General features: G+C 44.4%; 1 protein-coding gene across 2 annotated transcripts in view; it reads left to right on the forward strand.

The window, feature by feature from the left end:
* tmem108 (transmembrane protein 108) overlaps window positions 1-12493 on the forward strand; it is an 80024-nt gene that overhangs the window by 60094 nt on the left and 7437 nt on the right. For both annotated transcript variants that reach the window (XM_083632122.1, XM_083632121.1), the window contains one exon: window positions 10581-11924. In XM_083632122.1, the coding sequence (XP_083488248.1) occupies window positions 10581-11924 (1344 nt within the window). The remainder of the gene's footprint in view (window positions 1-10580; window positions 11925-12493) is intronic.

The raw sequence follows: 12493 nt of genomic DNA on the forward strand, positions 1-12493 counted from the left end.
AATTAGCCTATAGGCTATATATTTTAAGTATAACACAGCGTGTTATTATAGCATGTTTTCATTTGTTTCGTTGTAACACAATGTAGTAGGCTAAATGGCGCATGCACCTAGCGAGGTTGAATTTATATAGCCTAGTAGCAAACTCTAGCAATTGAATCATGCATGTTTTGCCATCGTAAATTCAGATGCAAAAACTCCTGTTTAGCATCTCATTATCTGGGCCCAGTTGCACAAAACACCTTAGGTTAAGATTTCCCTTCGAGTCAGAGTTAAGGCGTCCATAAAATAGAATTGGCTGCACAAAACACCCTTAAATCTTGTGCTTATGTTTTCCTTAAAATGTTTAACCTTATGGAGAAGATTTAAGGGTGATTTGTGCAGCCCATTCTATTTTATGGACACCTTAACTCTGACTCGAAGGGACATCTTAACCTAATAAGGTGCTTTGTGCAACTGGGCCCAGTTTGATCTTTAATGCTGTTATTGTTGTTACTGCATATCTGAATTCTTGATCATATTAGTGCCCATTAAATAATAGGCTATCTGACCCTTCTCAGCCTACTCACCACCTCTTCCAACTGATAGTTCCCTAACTTCTCTGCCTAAAGCCATCCTGTTAAAAACATTGTCCCCACTGCAATGATGATTAAACCTGACAGGTGTAGGCTGCCTACATGCAATATTTCCAAGATTAACACACAGCTGAAGTGCTTTTAGTTGTGTGTTAATCTTGGAAATATTGCCTTTTTTGTCTTGTTTCATATTGACATTTGAACTGAATTTACCCACCATGCTTTAAGCAAAATGTTTGTTTGTTTGATTGATAGATGTATTATCTAACTGCCTGCCTAATCTGACTATCTCCTGTCTTTTTGCCTCATAGAAACCATACACATCTGGTGCTACAACTACTACTACCACCAACTTGATCCTGCATGTTCAAAACAATGGGCTACATGCACAACTCCACTACTTCCTGAAATTAGTACAGCTTCTTTATTTCCTGTCATCACTCTTGGATGAACTGATTAATGTCAGGCGTGCTGCAGTCACAACAATGATCAGGCACACCTGATTAATCAGTTCATCCAATGGTGTAGGACAGGAAATAAAGAAGCTGTACTAATTTCAGGAAGTAAAGAAGTTGTGCATGTAGTCATTTGACTATAATTGTGCAACTTGTTCAAAAACATTACGATTGATCACAACTGCTTACCTCTGCTTTACATCACTCTCTGGCCTGAGCTCAGCTAGGATGTGTGTATTGTGATGTGATTACATGCCAGTCAGTCTGATCTTATTTTGTTTATCATGTCACCCCTGTTTCTTTATTTAGCAAAGCCTACTTGGCCATATCATTTACCTTGATAGACATTGTATTATTTTAGTGAGTCACTTTTATGGAGTCACTTAATGTATTTGGATCTGTCTCTCCTGTCTCTGCCTTACATACTGTAGGCTACCTAATAAAATAATACAATGACATGGTTCTCCAACCAATTTATTTTCATGTGCACTTTTAAGACTTAGAATATGGGGATTGATTCATTGTTAAGTCATGCTTCTAATAAAGCCTAGATCATAGGCTATAGGTTTAAGACCCTTCAGTTTTCATTAACAATTATCATAGCCTAGGCTAGCTATAGCTAAACGGAACAACCAAAATACTGTACAAAGGAGTTTAAAATACAAGTTGTGTACCCACCTTGTTTCCCCTCATTGATTGATACAGTTCTGAAATTAGGTGCGTCTCTGCCTTACTTCAAATGGTGGGTAAACCCTCCAATATGCCCCTGAATACAATAAGAAACACCATCACCACCTTTCTCTTTCTGGACTGGAGGAGCCCGACATAGCTGATCGTTTTCTACCCCAGCCCTTTTGGCGCATGCTTCCTACAGTCACCACTCATAACGGTATGTGCAAATGGGGGTTCGTAGCTCCTTACACAGTGTTTTTGCCTAATCACGAATAATATCGCTTTTTAAAATCTGAATCATTTACAATTTCAAGTTATTTTCAGTTGCCTGGTGCCAGAGATCAATGCTCTTGCCAGTTCTGCCAGTTCTTGTAAACCGTGCAGTCTCAACTATCAGTAGCAGCGAATAGTTCAACGTTTTAATGAGCAACAAGTTAATGTGAAACACTTCAGTTCAACTAGCCACGGCTGTTGCATAGTCATTCATTATAAGGTGAGTTGACTTCGGTAAACTGGAGTGGACTGGTGGCGAAGAGGGTTAGGTGCATGGGTTATAGTGTTGGAACCTTTTGTATATGCTGATCGAAACCCGCAGTGAATCGCTTTTTTTGCATTAATCTTTTTAGCAGTCATCGCTGCTCTGAAAAGCTGTAATAATCGTGGACAGGCACAGTGGAGATTAAAAGATGGTAAAAAGCAAAGAAGAGTAGTTCTCATCCGCCGGAGACTTCATTGTGGAGTTGTGGAGTTGTGGTGAATCTGCGGGCAGAAGTGCACAACAGCTGCTGCAGGAAGTAAACAACAATCACATGCACGCGCATGGAGACAGGATAGTGGAGCGACCAGTTAGGCTGTCACTTCCGCGGTATGAACACCATGCACCGATAAATAATGCTGTTTCTTCTTTAAATATGAACAAAAACGCACATTAGGCTACATGCCTGACTGCGGTGGTTGAAGGCGACAGACCAGAAGTGGGTCTGTTTACTTCCGCGGTCAACTCCATGGGTCAACTGGGGCAGCCTGAAAGTAGCCAATGAGTGACATCCTCCCAATTGAAGACCCGCCTTGACGAGCGGCCTGACAGATTGCATTTTCATTTTCATTTTGTCACAGATAACGCACGAAGTGAACCTGCAATACACGGGAGGCGCTGTTTTGCTGTTTTTCATTTGAATAGAGTACATTGCAAAGCATGTTCAGTCTTTGATAATGTAATGTCGAATGTCAAACATGTAATGTCAAATACAAATGCATTTTCATTTGAATTGTGACTTACATAATGCTTGCAGGGATGGAAAATTAGGCTGGATTTTTTGGATTGCATTTACATTTCCACATTTAAATTACAAGTTTGATATAGTCCATTGAAAAGCAGTATGACTAAATTCAAATGAAATGTCAAATACCATTTAAATGATCATTTGACATTTTCTACAAAAATGCATTATAATTTGAATTGTGACTTAATTAATGCTTGCAGAGATGGAAAATTAGGCTGCATTTTTGGGATTGCATTTTCATTACCAAATTTAAATTACCATTTGAATATAGTCCATTGTAGAGCGGGCTATGGACTTTGAAAATTAAATGTCAAACAGCTTGTCATTTTAATTCTTATATAGTCATAGAAAGCCCTTACAAGTATATGAAAATGAAAATGAAAATTGGATTATTCCATTTTCATTTTCATTTTTACTGAAATAACACACACATGTGTTGAAAATGATAATGTCATTGAGGAATTACATTACCATTTTCAAGTTTAAATTATCATTTGAATTGAGTCAGCTATGGGCAGTCTTTGATAATGTAATGTCGAATGTCAAACATGTAATGTCAAATACAAATGCATTTTCATTTGAATTGTGACTTACATAATGCTTGCAGGGATGGAAAATTAGGCTGGATTTTTTGGATTGCATTTACATTTCCACATTTAAATTACAAGTTTGATATAGTCCATTGAAAAGCAGTATGACTAAATTCAAATGAAATGTCAAATACCATTTAAATGATCATTTGACATTTTCTACAAAAATGCATTATAATTTGAATTGTGACTTAATTAATGCTTGCAGAGATGGAAAATTAGGCTGCATTTTTGGGATTGCATTTTCATTACCAAATTTAAATTACCATTTGAATATAGTCCATTGTAGAGCGGGCTATGGACTTTGAAAATTAAATGTCAAACAGCTTGTCATTTTAATTCTTATATAGTCATAGAAAGCCCTTACAAGTATATGAAAATGAAAATGAAAATTGGATTATTCCATTTTCATTTTCATTTTTACTGAAATAACACACACATGTGTTGAAAATGATAATGTTATTGAGGAATTACATTACCATTTTCAAGTTTACATTATCATTTTCAAGTTTACATTATCATTTGAATAAAGTCAGCTATGGGCTTCCATAGAAATAGGCCACGCCCATCACGGGGGAAAAGCTCCGTTCATTTCCACACACCAGCGTCATTTTCCTTGAATTAAACATAGCTAAAAGCTGTTGTGTGGTGGGCTGCGCAGACAACAAAAATGTAAAAAATCGCCAGTTAAAGTTTTTTTGTACTCCTGAGCAAAACAAGAAAGCCATTGAGAATTGGCGAGAAGGAAAATGTGGATCTGGCTGTCAGGAAGTAAGTTGGAGTGTTCATCTTCCGTATATACAATCTTTTTGTGCAACACGCAACCATGCACGTGACATAGGAGAACGCCAGGATTGGAGGGGGAGTTTCTGTTTTCCCCCGTCTTGGGCGTGGCTTCTGAATGATGACGCGTTACGCAGTGTCTCTATAGGACAGGACTGTGATTCCGGTGATCAACATAAACAAACCTAAATGTGCTCTGGAGGACTGGCTTATAGTGGTGGTGAGGACGTCAGTTCAGTGCCTAGGGTTTCCAAACTGTAGCAGCTATTCAGCCTATCTTTTAATGATGTGGACATAATTACATTTACTTCTTAATCTTTTCCCTTTTCCACTTTAGGCATTTATTTTACACTTTTATTCCTGAGCAACTTGTAATGAGTAAGCAGGCAGGGCTTCTGTGTGTGTGTGTGTGTGTGTGTGTGTGTGTGTGTGTGTGTGTGTGTGTGTGTGTGTGTGTGTGTGTGTGTGTGTGTGTGTGTGTGTGTACACACACACACACACACACACACACACACACACACACACACGTCTCACACTCACACACACACATACACACACACACACACACACACACACACACAATATAGTATATAGTATATAGTGTAATGTATATAGTATATACATGGCAAATGGTGGATTTCTTATCCCGGAATGCAACTTTTTTCATTTACGCCCTTGCCTTGACCTTGGCCAGATTCTCATAGGAAGTGTGCATTTGGTTCCACGGGCTCCCTTTATTCCCCCGTCATGCAGCCTGAGCAGAGAGTGGCCGGAGCAGTAACATTTCTGAGGTACAGCCTGAAGCACAGACAGCAGGACTCAAGTCTCATTGATGGATGAGTTCGCAGCCTCTATTTTTGGCTTTTTTCTGAGCGCCGTCCAATTCGAACGGTGTGAGTGACTGCCAAGTTACTGCCCATTGATGATGCAGCACAAGCAGCCGGGCAGTGACGGCTGCTTCATACGCAGATTCTCACCGCACATTCAAGCCCTAGTAGTTCTCCACTGTGCTCAGCGGGAGGTGACCCCTGGAAAGAAAAACATGAATCTCCTCTATCCCCTACCCTCCACAGCGAGGACCCCCCCCCCACCTCACCCCCCTCCAGGATTGATCATGCAGCCAACCACTGATAGCCTGCCCCCCCGCACACTAAGTGGATTCTCCAGTATGATTGATTAGGCCGGTGGGTTCATGATGTAGGGGGGCCTCAACAATATTATTCCCCTGGAATGGAGTCTGTGGCTTATGAGTGGAGCCCATGGCAATAACATGGAGTCTGTGGCTTATGAGTGGAGCCCATGGCAATAACATGGAGTCTGTGGCTTATGAGTGGAGCCCATGGCAATAACATGGAGTCTGTGGCTTATGAGTGGAGCCCATGGCAATAACATGGAGTCTGTGGCTTATGAGTGGAGCCCATGGCAATAACATGGAGTCTGTGGCTTATGAGTGGAGCCCATGGCAATAACATGGAGTCTGTGGCTTATGAGTGGAGCCCATGGCAATAACATGGAGTCTGTGGCTTATGAGTGGAGCCCATGGCAATAACGCTGTTTTGTGGCAGGATTTCATCAGTGGGATTAAATGTTCTGTTGTTTACCATCTCGCCGGTGTAACTTTAGATTCAATGACAGAGGCTGTAGCGGCCGCTCTGCCCCTTGTCCCGCTGACATTGAGTCTAATGGTGAGTGATTGGTGGGACAAAGCCGGCATTGGATCAGTGTGCAGGGACGCTGCTTTGCAACATGATTTATTGATGTCCCCAATGCCATCAATGGAGGACTTACATGAATGTCACTGGCTTCTTGTGCATTCAAAAGAGTCCTAATTCAGCAAGTTTACTGCATAAATTGCCCGTCCCTCAATACATCCTGGGCTTTGTTCATGGAAATCAGGTGAGGCTCCATCAGTCACATCAATCAGGGCGTAATTCCACAGTAATTGTACCTGGACCTGCTTTTTCTCCATGCTATCAGCATATTAGGGGATGATCCACCGGGTGACAGACCGTAGATAGCGAGGCATGGCAACAGGTTGGTGTCAGTGATAAGAGTGTTAGCGGCCTGTCTGTCCCCCTCCCATCCTACAAAGCATATAATAGAAAGACAAGGAGGAAGACCTTCAATTCAAAGTCACATCGTCGGCCATCTTTGAAATCTAATCACATCCGTCCTTAAGACTGAGAAACATCCATGGCCATTTGTTGTTTGTGTCCTCAGCCATCTTCACCCCAAGAGGCCTCTCAAGTCGTCCATATTGAAAATGGACTGACTCTTTGTGCCTTTGTGTCATGTGCTCATTGATCTGTGCACACAGGCCAAAAGCAGCCAACATGCACAATGATGAATCAAGGATGCTCACAGGGAGAGGGTTGTTTAGCAAGAATAATGTTGTAAAAAACATATTCCTCACCTCATATGCCCTCCAACGTCCTCGGCCCAAAGTCCGTGGAGGACCATCGTTGACGCAACGCCCACACACCTACACTTCCTGCTCTCTCTACACATTCTCCTCACCCCGTCTGACCTCTCTGTTCTCTCCCTCCTCCATCCCATTTGCTCATGTTCTCCCCGTGCTTCAACTCACTTCATAATGGATGTTGTTCATAAAGCTCAGTTCACTTCTCCAGCCTTTTCGATCATTTCTCTTGTTAATTCACTCCCCGCGCCTGCTGCTCCTCCACTGGAGGTCTATGTGGAGGAAAGGAGCAGGCGCGCTCTGTCTGCGTTTGCCCGGCTTACACTCTCACTCCATCAGCCAGACGCACAACCTGCTTACACTCTCACTCCATCAGCCAGACGCACAACCACTGTGACAAATTGCAGCCCTTTGCGTTGTCCCCGTGCAGCATGGTGTGTGCATGGAAATAGACACACGTACTAACAGTATATACACACAACGCAGAGGGAACACAGATGTGCTGCCCAAGTGCTTTTCTCTTTAAACTCTTTCTAATATGTATGGCCTTATGCAGCTATAACCTTTAATAATGAGAAACAGCCAAAGTTAAAGAAGGAGCCTCGCATACGAAACAAAGACAGATCAGCAGAATTCTTTGAAAAGCTTCCGCGTTGTTCTCTAAATGGATTAACCTAACAACCTGATACAATGTCAAGGTTATACCTACTGGGTGTTGCTGGCAACCATATGTCTTGGCACAAACTAACTTAAAAAGCATTTGCCCACTTTTAAGGTTTTAGATGAGATATTGAATAAAACATGATTTGACTAAACTGCAAAGCTACAGATGAATATTAATATGTGTGCTTGTTACAGATCAGGGGGAATATATAATCCATTGTGTAGTGGAGCAGTGTGTGATAAGCATCAAGCAATTGTATATTATATTTTAACTATTTTTTGCTCATTGGATTTGTGCATGTGTTTTTGAGTGTGGGTTAGGGTTAGGGTTAGGGTGTGTGTGTGTGTGTGTGTGTGTGTGTGTGTGTGTGTGTGTGTGTGTGTGTGTGTGTGTGTGTGTGTGTGTGTGTGTGTGTGTGTGTGTGTGTGTGTGTGTGTGTGTGTGTGTGTGTGCGCGTGCGTGCGTGCGTGCGTGCGTGCGTGCGTGTGTGTGTGTGCATGCATGGACGCGCGCACCAGAGCATTTGGTTCGCCCATCTTTAATGTTCATTTTGTTTGTGATTGGTGAAGGGAGTGCAGGTGTCATGTTTTATTCAGCAGCAGCAGAGGTGTCAGGTTGCCAGGTTGGGAGAGCGGGAGCTGGCTACTGATTGAAGGTTTGATAGGTTGCCAGGTTGGGACAGCGGGAGCTGGCTACTGATTGAAGGTTTGATTCATTGAAGCCAAAGCGCAGCATGGTAAACCTTGTCACTCTCTTTTGGCCCCCGTGCACAGTAGTTCAAAGTGGCTGCAAGTGTTTGTAGACAGTTCAGCAAACTGTAACCTCCACATTTTACAATGGACAACACATCGTCAGCAGTTAATGCAACAATAACGGAGCCAGTGTCCATGTTGCCCAGGTGCCAAATGCTTCAGCTGGTGTAGGTTGGTTAGGAGTGTTTGGTTCCCTGCCTCGGGATCATCTCAGGAAAGAGGAGCTGTGATAAATCAAGGCGAGCCGTGTGTTATCTCCTCAGCTATGGGCCTGGAGCGGGCCCCATGGATTAAGCATGTGACAGCTTTGGTTAATGGCAGACAGGGAAGGAGCCTATAGTGCTAGTCTGTGATTGAGTATGGGGGAATATGATTAATGACACAGAGGCTGAGTTTAAATAGTCGGCGCTTTAGGGTTCTAGCGTGGTTCCCCACAATGGACGAGGTGAAAAGAGTTTATACATGTCATATGTGATGGAAAATTCGTTTTTCTACTGCAAGAAGAAATGCGAGATATTGGGCTGTTGACTGTGGTCTGGTCTCAGTTAGTGTTAAAAAAAGAGAGCCTGTGTTCACCTTATCTTACCAATCCTGAGGTGTGTTTAAAAAAAGATTACGTTCTGTCCATTTCCACTACCTCTCTCTGTGGGTTAGAACAGATTTCTCATCTCACCTCATCTCCCATCTCCTCCTTCCCTGTCCAGCTGAAAATGGAAACTTGGTTTCCATAGTTACAGAGGGAGCACCATGGTTAAATGACGGGCACAACATCTGGGTCACATGGGTGGCTTTTAGAATCTGCGTTTTGCCTGGTGGTACTATATTGTTCTGGGGGTTTTATGAGTACATCCATTTGTGTTTCAAATTGTTTTTTATTGAGTTTTCAATCAAATAAGAGCGAGAGAGAGAAAAAACAAACAAAAAGCAAAACAAAATACATCGGCCTACATGAATTATTACAATATGTGATGTCAACCGAATTAAGAAACAAAGGCAAAGTAATACAATCAGAAGAACAAGAGAGGGGTGTGGGGAAGGAGGGTAGAGATATGGGGGGGGGGGGGCATGAGGACCATCCATGACCAAAACAATGCAGTTTTATTTGCTATACTTAACTATCTCCCTCTTAATTTCTCTATTGCGTTAAGCATAGCCACCTCGTCACCAATTGCCCTGTACCCTGCCATATCATATCAGTCTTCTTTTCTATTCTGCCAGACCCTTGGAGGCATGTCTTTGAAAAAAACAATCTACATAATACATAAAATCAGCCCATTCTCCCTCTCAAGCAGTACAGAAAGGAGCTTTGGTGCGTTACTTTAGCATTGCAATAATGTGCTGTTCATCACTGGTCTGCATAGACCCGCCTACTGGGAGCTTCACTAATGTGTTCACATTAGCCGTGTTGAACGACACTGTTCAACTGATGTGTTCATGTTAGCCATGTTGAACAGTGTCACTAAGGGAAGGTGGGCAGGGAGCAAAGGGGAAATTAAGAAGCTCTTGCACGTTCCTCCCTCTGACGTTCGTGCTGTCTGGGATAGCCTAATAGGGCCGATATTCCCCACAGGCAGCTGCTAATGCCTTGTCACTACATAGCCTCCTTATAGGATTGAGCTAGACAAAGTGAATCTGTCAGGCTCCCTCAAATGGTTTCAGCATGTTATTATAATTATTTTTTATAAGTATTTTGATGCTCTTACTGTCATGAATCGATCCTTTGTGTTCACTGTAAAACAAAATATATACATATCTCAAAAATGATTTCTTGCAGCGTTTCCAGGGACGTCTCCCTGAGTGAGCAGAGAATCAAATCATCACTGGTTATTTTATGCCCCCGGTGGAGAGTGAGCAGACTTTAATACATTCTGCATAGTAACGTTAGTGCTGCAGCCTCATTTAACAAGTCCCCCAAATCCCAAGTGCCACCTCACATGCACCACACACTGTGGAACTCATCGAGTGCATAATGCGCTTTATAAAGCAATCTAGTTCAACTAGGCGAGTGACAAACATGGCGGTGCAGTTGATTAAAGCCTGATGGTTGTAATGAATGCAAAGACAAGGCTAGAGGCTCCCCCTGAACACCCCAACAGTCAACTCTAGCTGCTGGGCTGCTGCACACCTATGTCTATGATAAGCAAGGAGCCTTGGGAGAAAGGATTTATAGAGGCAGACAGACACGCTGACCCCGACAGGCACACGCACACACACACACACACACACACACACACACACACACACACACACACACACACACACACACACACGCACACTTCACTTGTGCGTGCGTGTGACTGATCTGATCATTCATAATACTAAACTGATACACCGTACGATAATGTTAACATCTGTTTTTATTCTGATCATCTCTCTCTCATTCTCTCTAGGTGTTCTAGCATTCCTAGCACTGCCAGTAGGACTGGTGTCATCAGCACAGGGGCTGCACCTCAGCCAGACGTCCCACGACTCTGTCTCCATGGCAGCCGCCGCCCAGAGCAGCCCCCTGTCAGCCCCCATCCCTTCCCACCAGGACTGGCATCAGGAAGGCTCCAGCAGCGGGGAGTGGTCCTCCAAAGGTGCCGCACAACCCACAACAAACGTCATCGGCCCCACTGTGGCGCTCCCCTCCCTGGGCTGGCTTCACACCACCCAACACCCCCTCACCCGCAGCCAGACTCATGACGACGACCCTCCCCTTCACGACGCAAACACTGTCAGTCCAAACACTGTGAGCACTGCGAGCGCCAAGCCAGGTCATGTGACTGAGAGCCGCCGTGTGAATCGGCCCCAGGAGCCAGGTTCCGCTGTCGTCAACCAGGGCCATATGCACAAATTGGTCAGAGTGTTTCAAGGCCATAACCCAGATACTGTCAGCTCTAACCAGGCCAGCAACAGTCCCAAATCCCCCAGCCAAGCTGCTGCCAGGGGGGCTCCAAACACCCCGGCCTCTGCCTCAGAAAGAGGAGACACGCTGGGACCCGAGCTTTCAGCTGCACACCATATAGAGCCGGAGAGGTTGAGTATGGAGGACCCCACCGACCCCAGTCAGCAGTATGCTACCGAGCTGCAGCCTTCCTCCCTGACCTTCTCCTCTTCCTCAGCGGACGCGGACGACGCACTAGGCCCGGCACTCGGGGAGCGGGCACCACTCCACACCATCACAGTGAGGGAGGTGCACTCAGACATCAACGAGCCCCCCACCATGGAGCTAGTATCCCAGCCGTCTGACGGAGGGTCTGTCCCGCTGGTGGAAAGCCCGCTGGAGAATCTTACTTCCCCTGCGCCCACCACACCAACCCTGGGCCCCAAGACGCAGCCCAGTGCCACCACCACCATCCCAAACAACCGTAGCGCAGCCAACGACACTGGTGTTGAGGAAGGTCGTACGCGGGTTGTCCCTCTCCCGCTGCTTCCACCTCAGGGTAACGCCACAGACAATGCCTCTCTAGGACACTGGTTGGGGAACGTTACCACAGACGGAGGAGGGCTGCTCTATAACGGCAGCTCGGACGAGGAGTCCGGGAACGGGTCGTTCCACTGGGAGTCTCCTTCCACAGCCAGCGGGAACTTCCTGAACAGGCTGGTGCCCGCCACCACCCGCGACCCCTGGGCCTCCGGTAACAGCTCGGGCCCCACTCTCGACTCCCCGCTGTCCCGCGCCACCATCTGCCTGAGCAAGATGGACATTGTGTGGATTGTGCTGGCCATCAGCGTGCCTGTGTCCTCGTGTTGTAAGTACTTAGTCAGACCAGCTTGAAAAAAGTTGATTGAGTGTAGAAACGGTCTGATTGCTTAAAGGGATAGTTCCGATTTTTTTGATGTGGGGTTGTATGAGGTACTCGCCAACAGCCGGCGTCAGGGAAGTAGAGCTGTCTGCTGAGGGTGAACAGGGTCACAAAAACGTGAAAAACAACAGAAACAAGAACATCAAATTAGGGCTGCAACTAACGATTATTTTCATAATCGATTAATCTGTCGATTCTTTTCTCGATTAATCGATTAGTTGTTTGGTCTATAAAATGACAGAAAATGGTGGCAAATGACGATCAGTGTTTCCCAAAGCCCAAGATGACTCCCTCAAATGTCTTGTTTTGTCCACAACTCAAAGATAATATCAGTTTACTGTCATACAGGAGTAAATAAACCAGAAAATATTCACATTTACGAAGCTGGAATCAGAGAATTTAGACCTTTTCTCTTAACATTGTACTCGAAACGATTAATCGATTATCAAAATAGTTGTCGATTAATTTTCTGTCGATCGACTAATCGATTAATCGATTAATCGTTGCAGCTCTAC

This window comes from Poromitra crassiceps, assembly GCF_964638095.1.
Source record: "Poromitra crassiceps genome assembly, chromosome: 2".
Lineage (NCBI taxonomy): Eukaryota > Metazoa > Chordata > Actinopteri > Beryciformes > Melamphaidae > Poromitra > Poromitra crassiceps.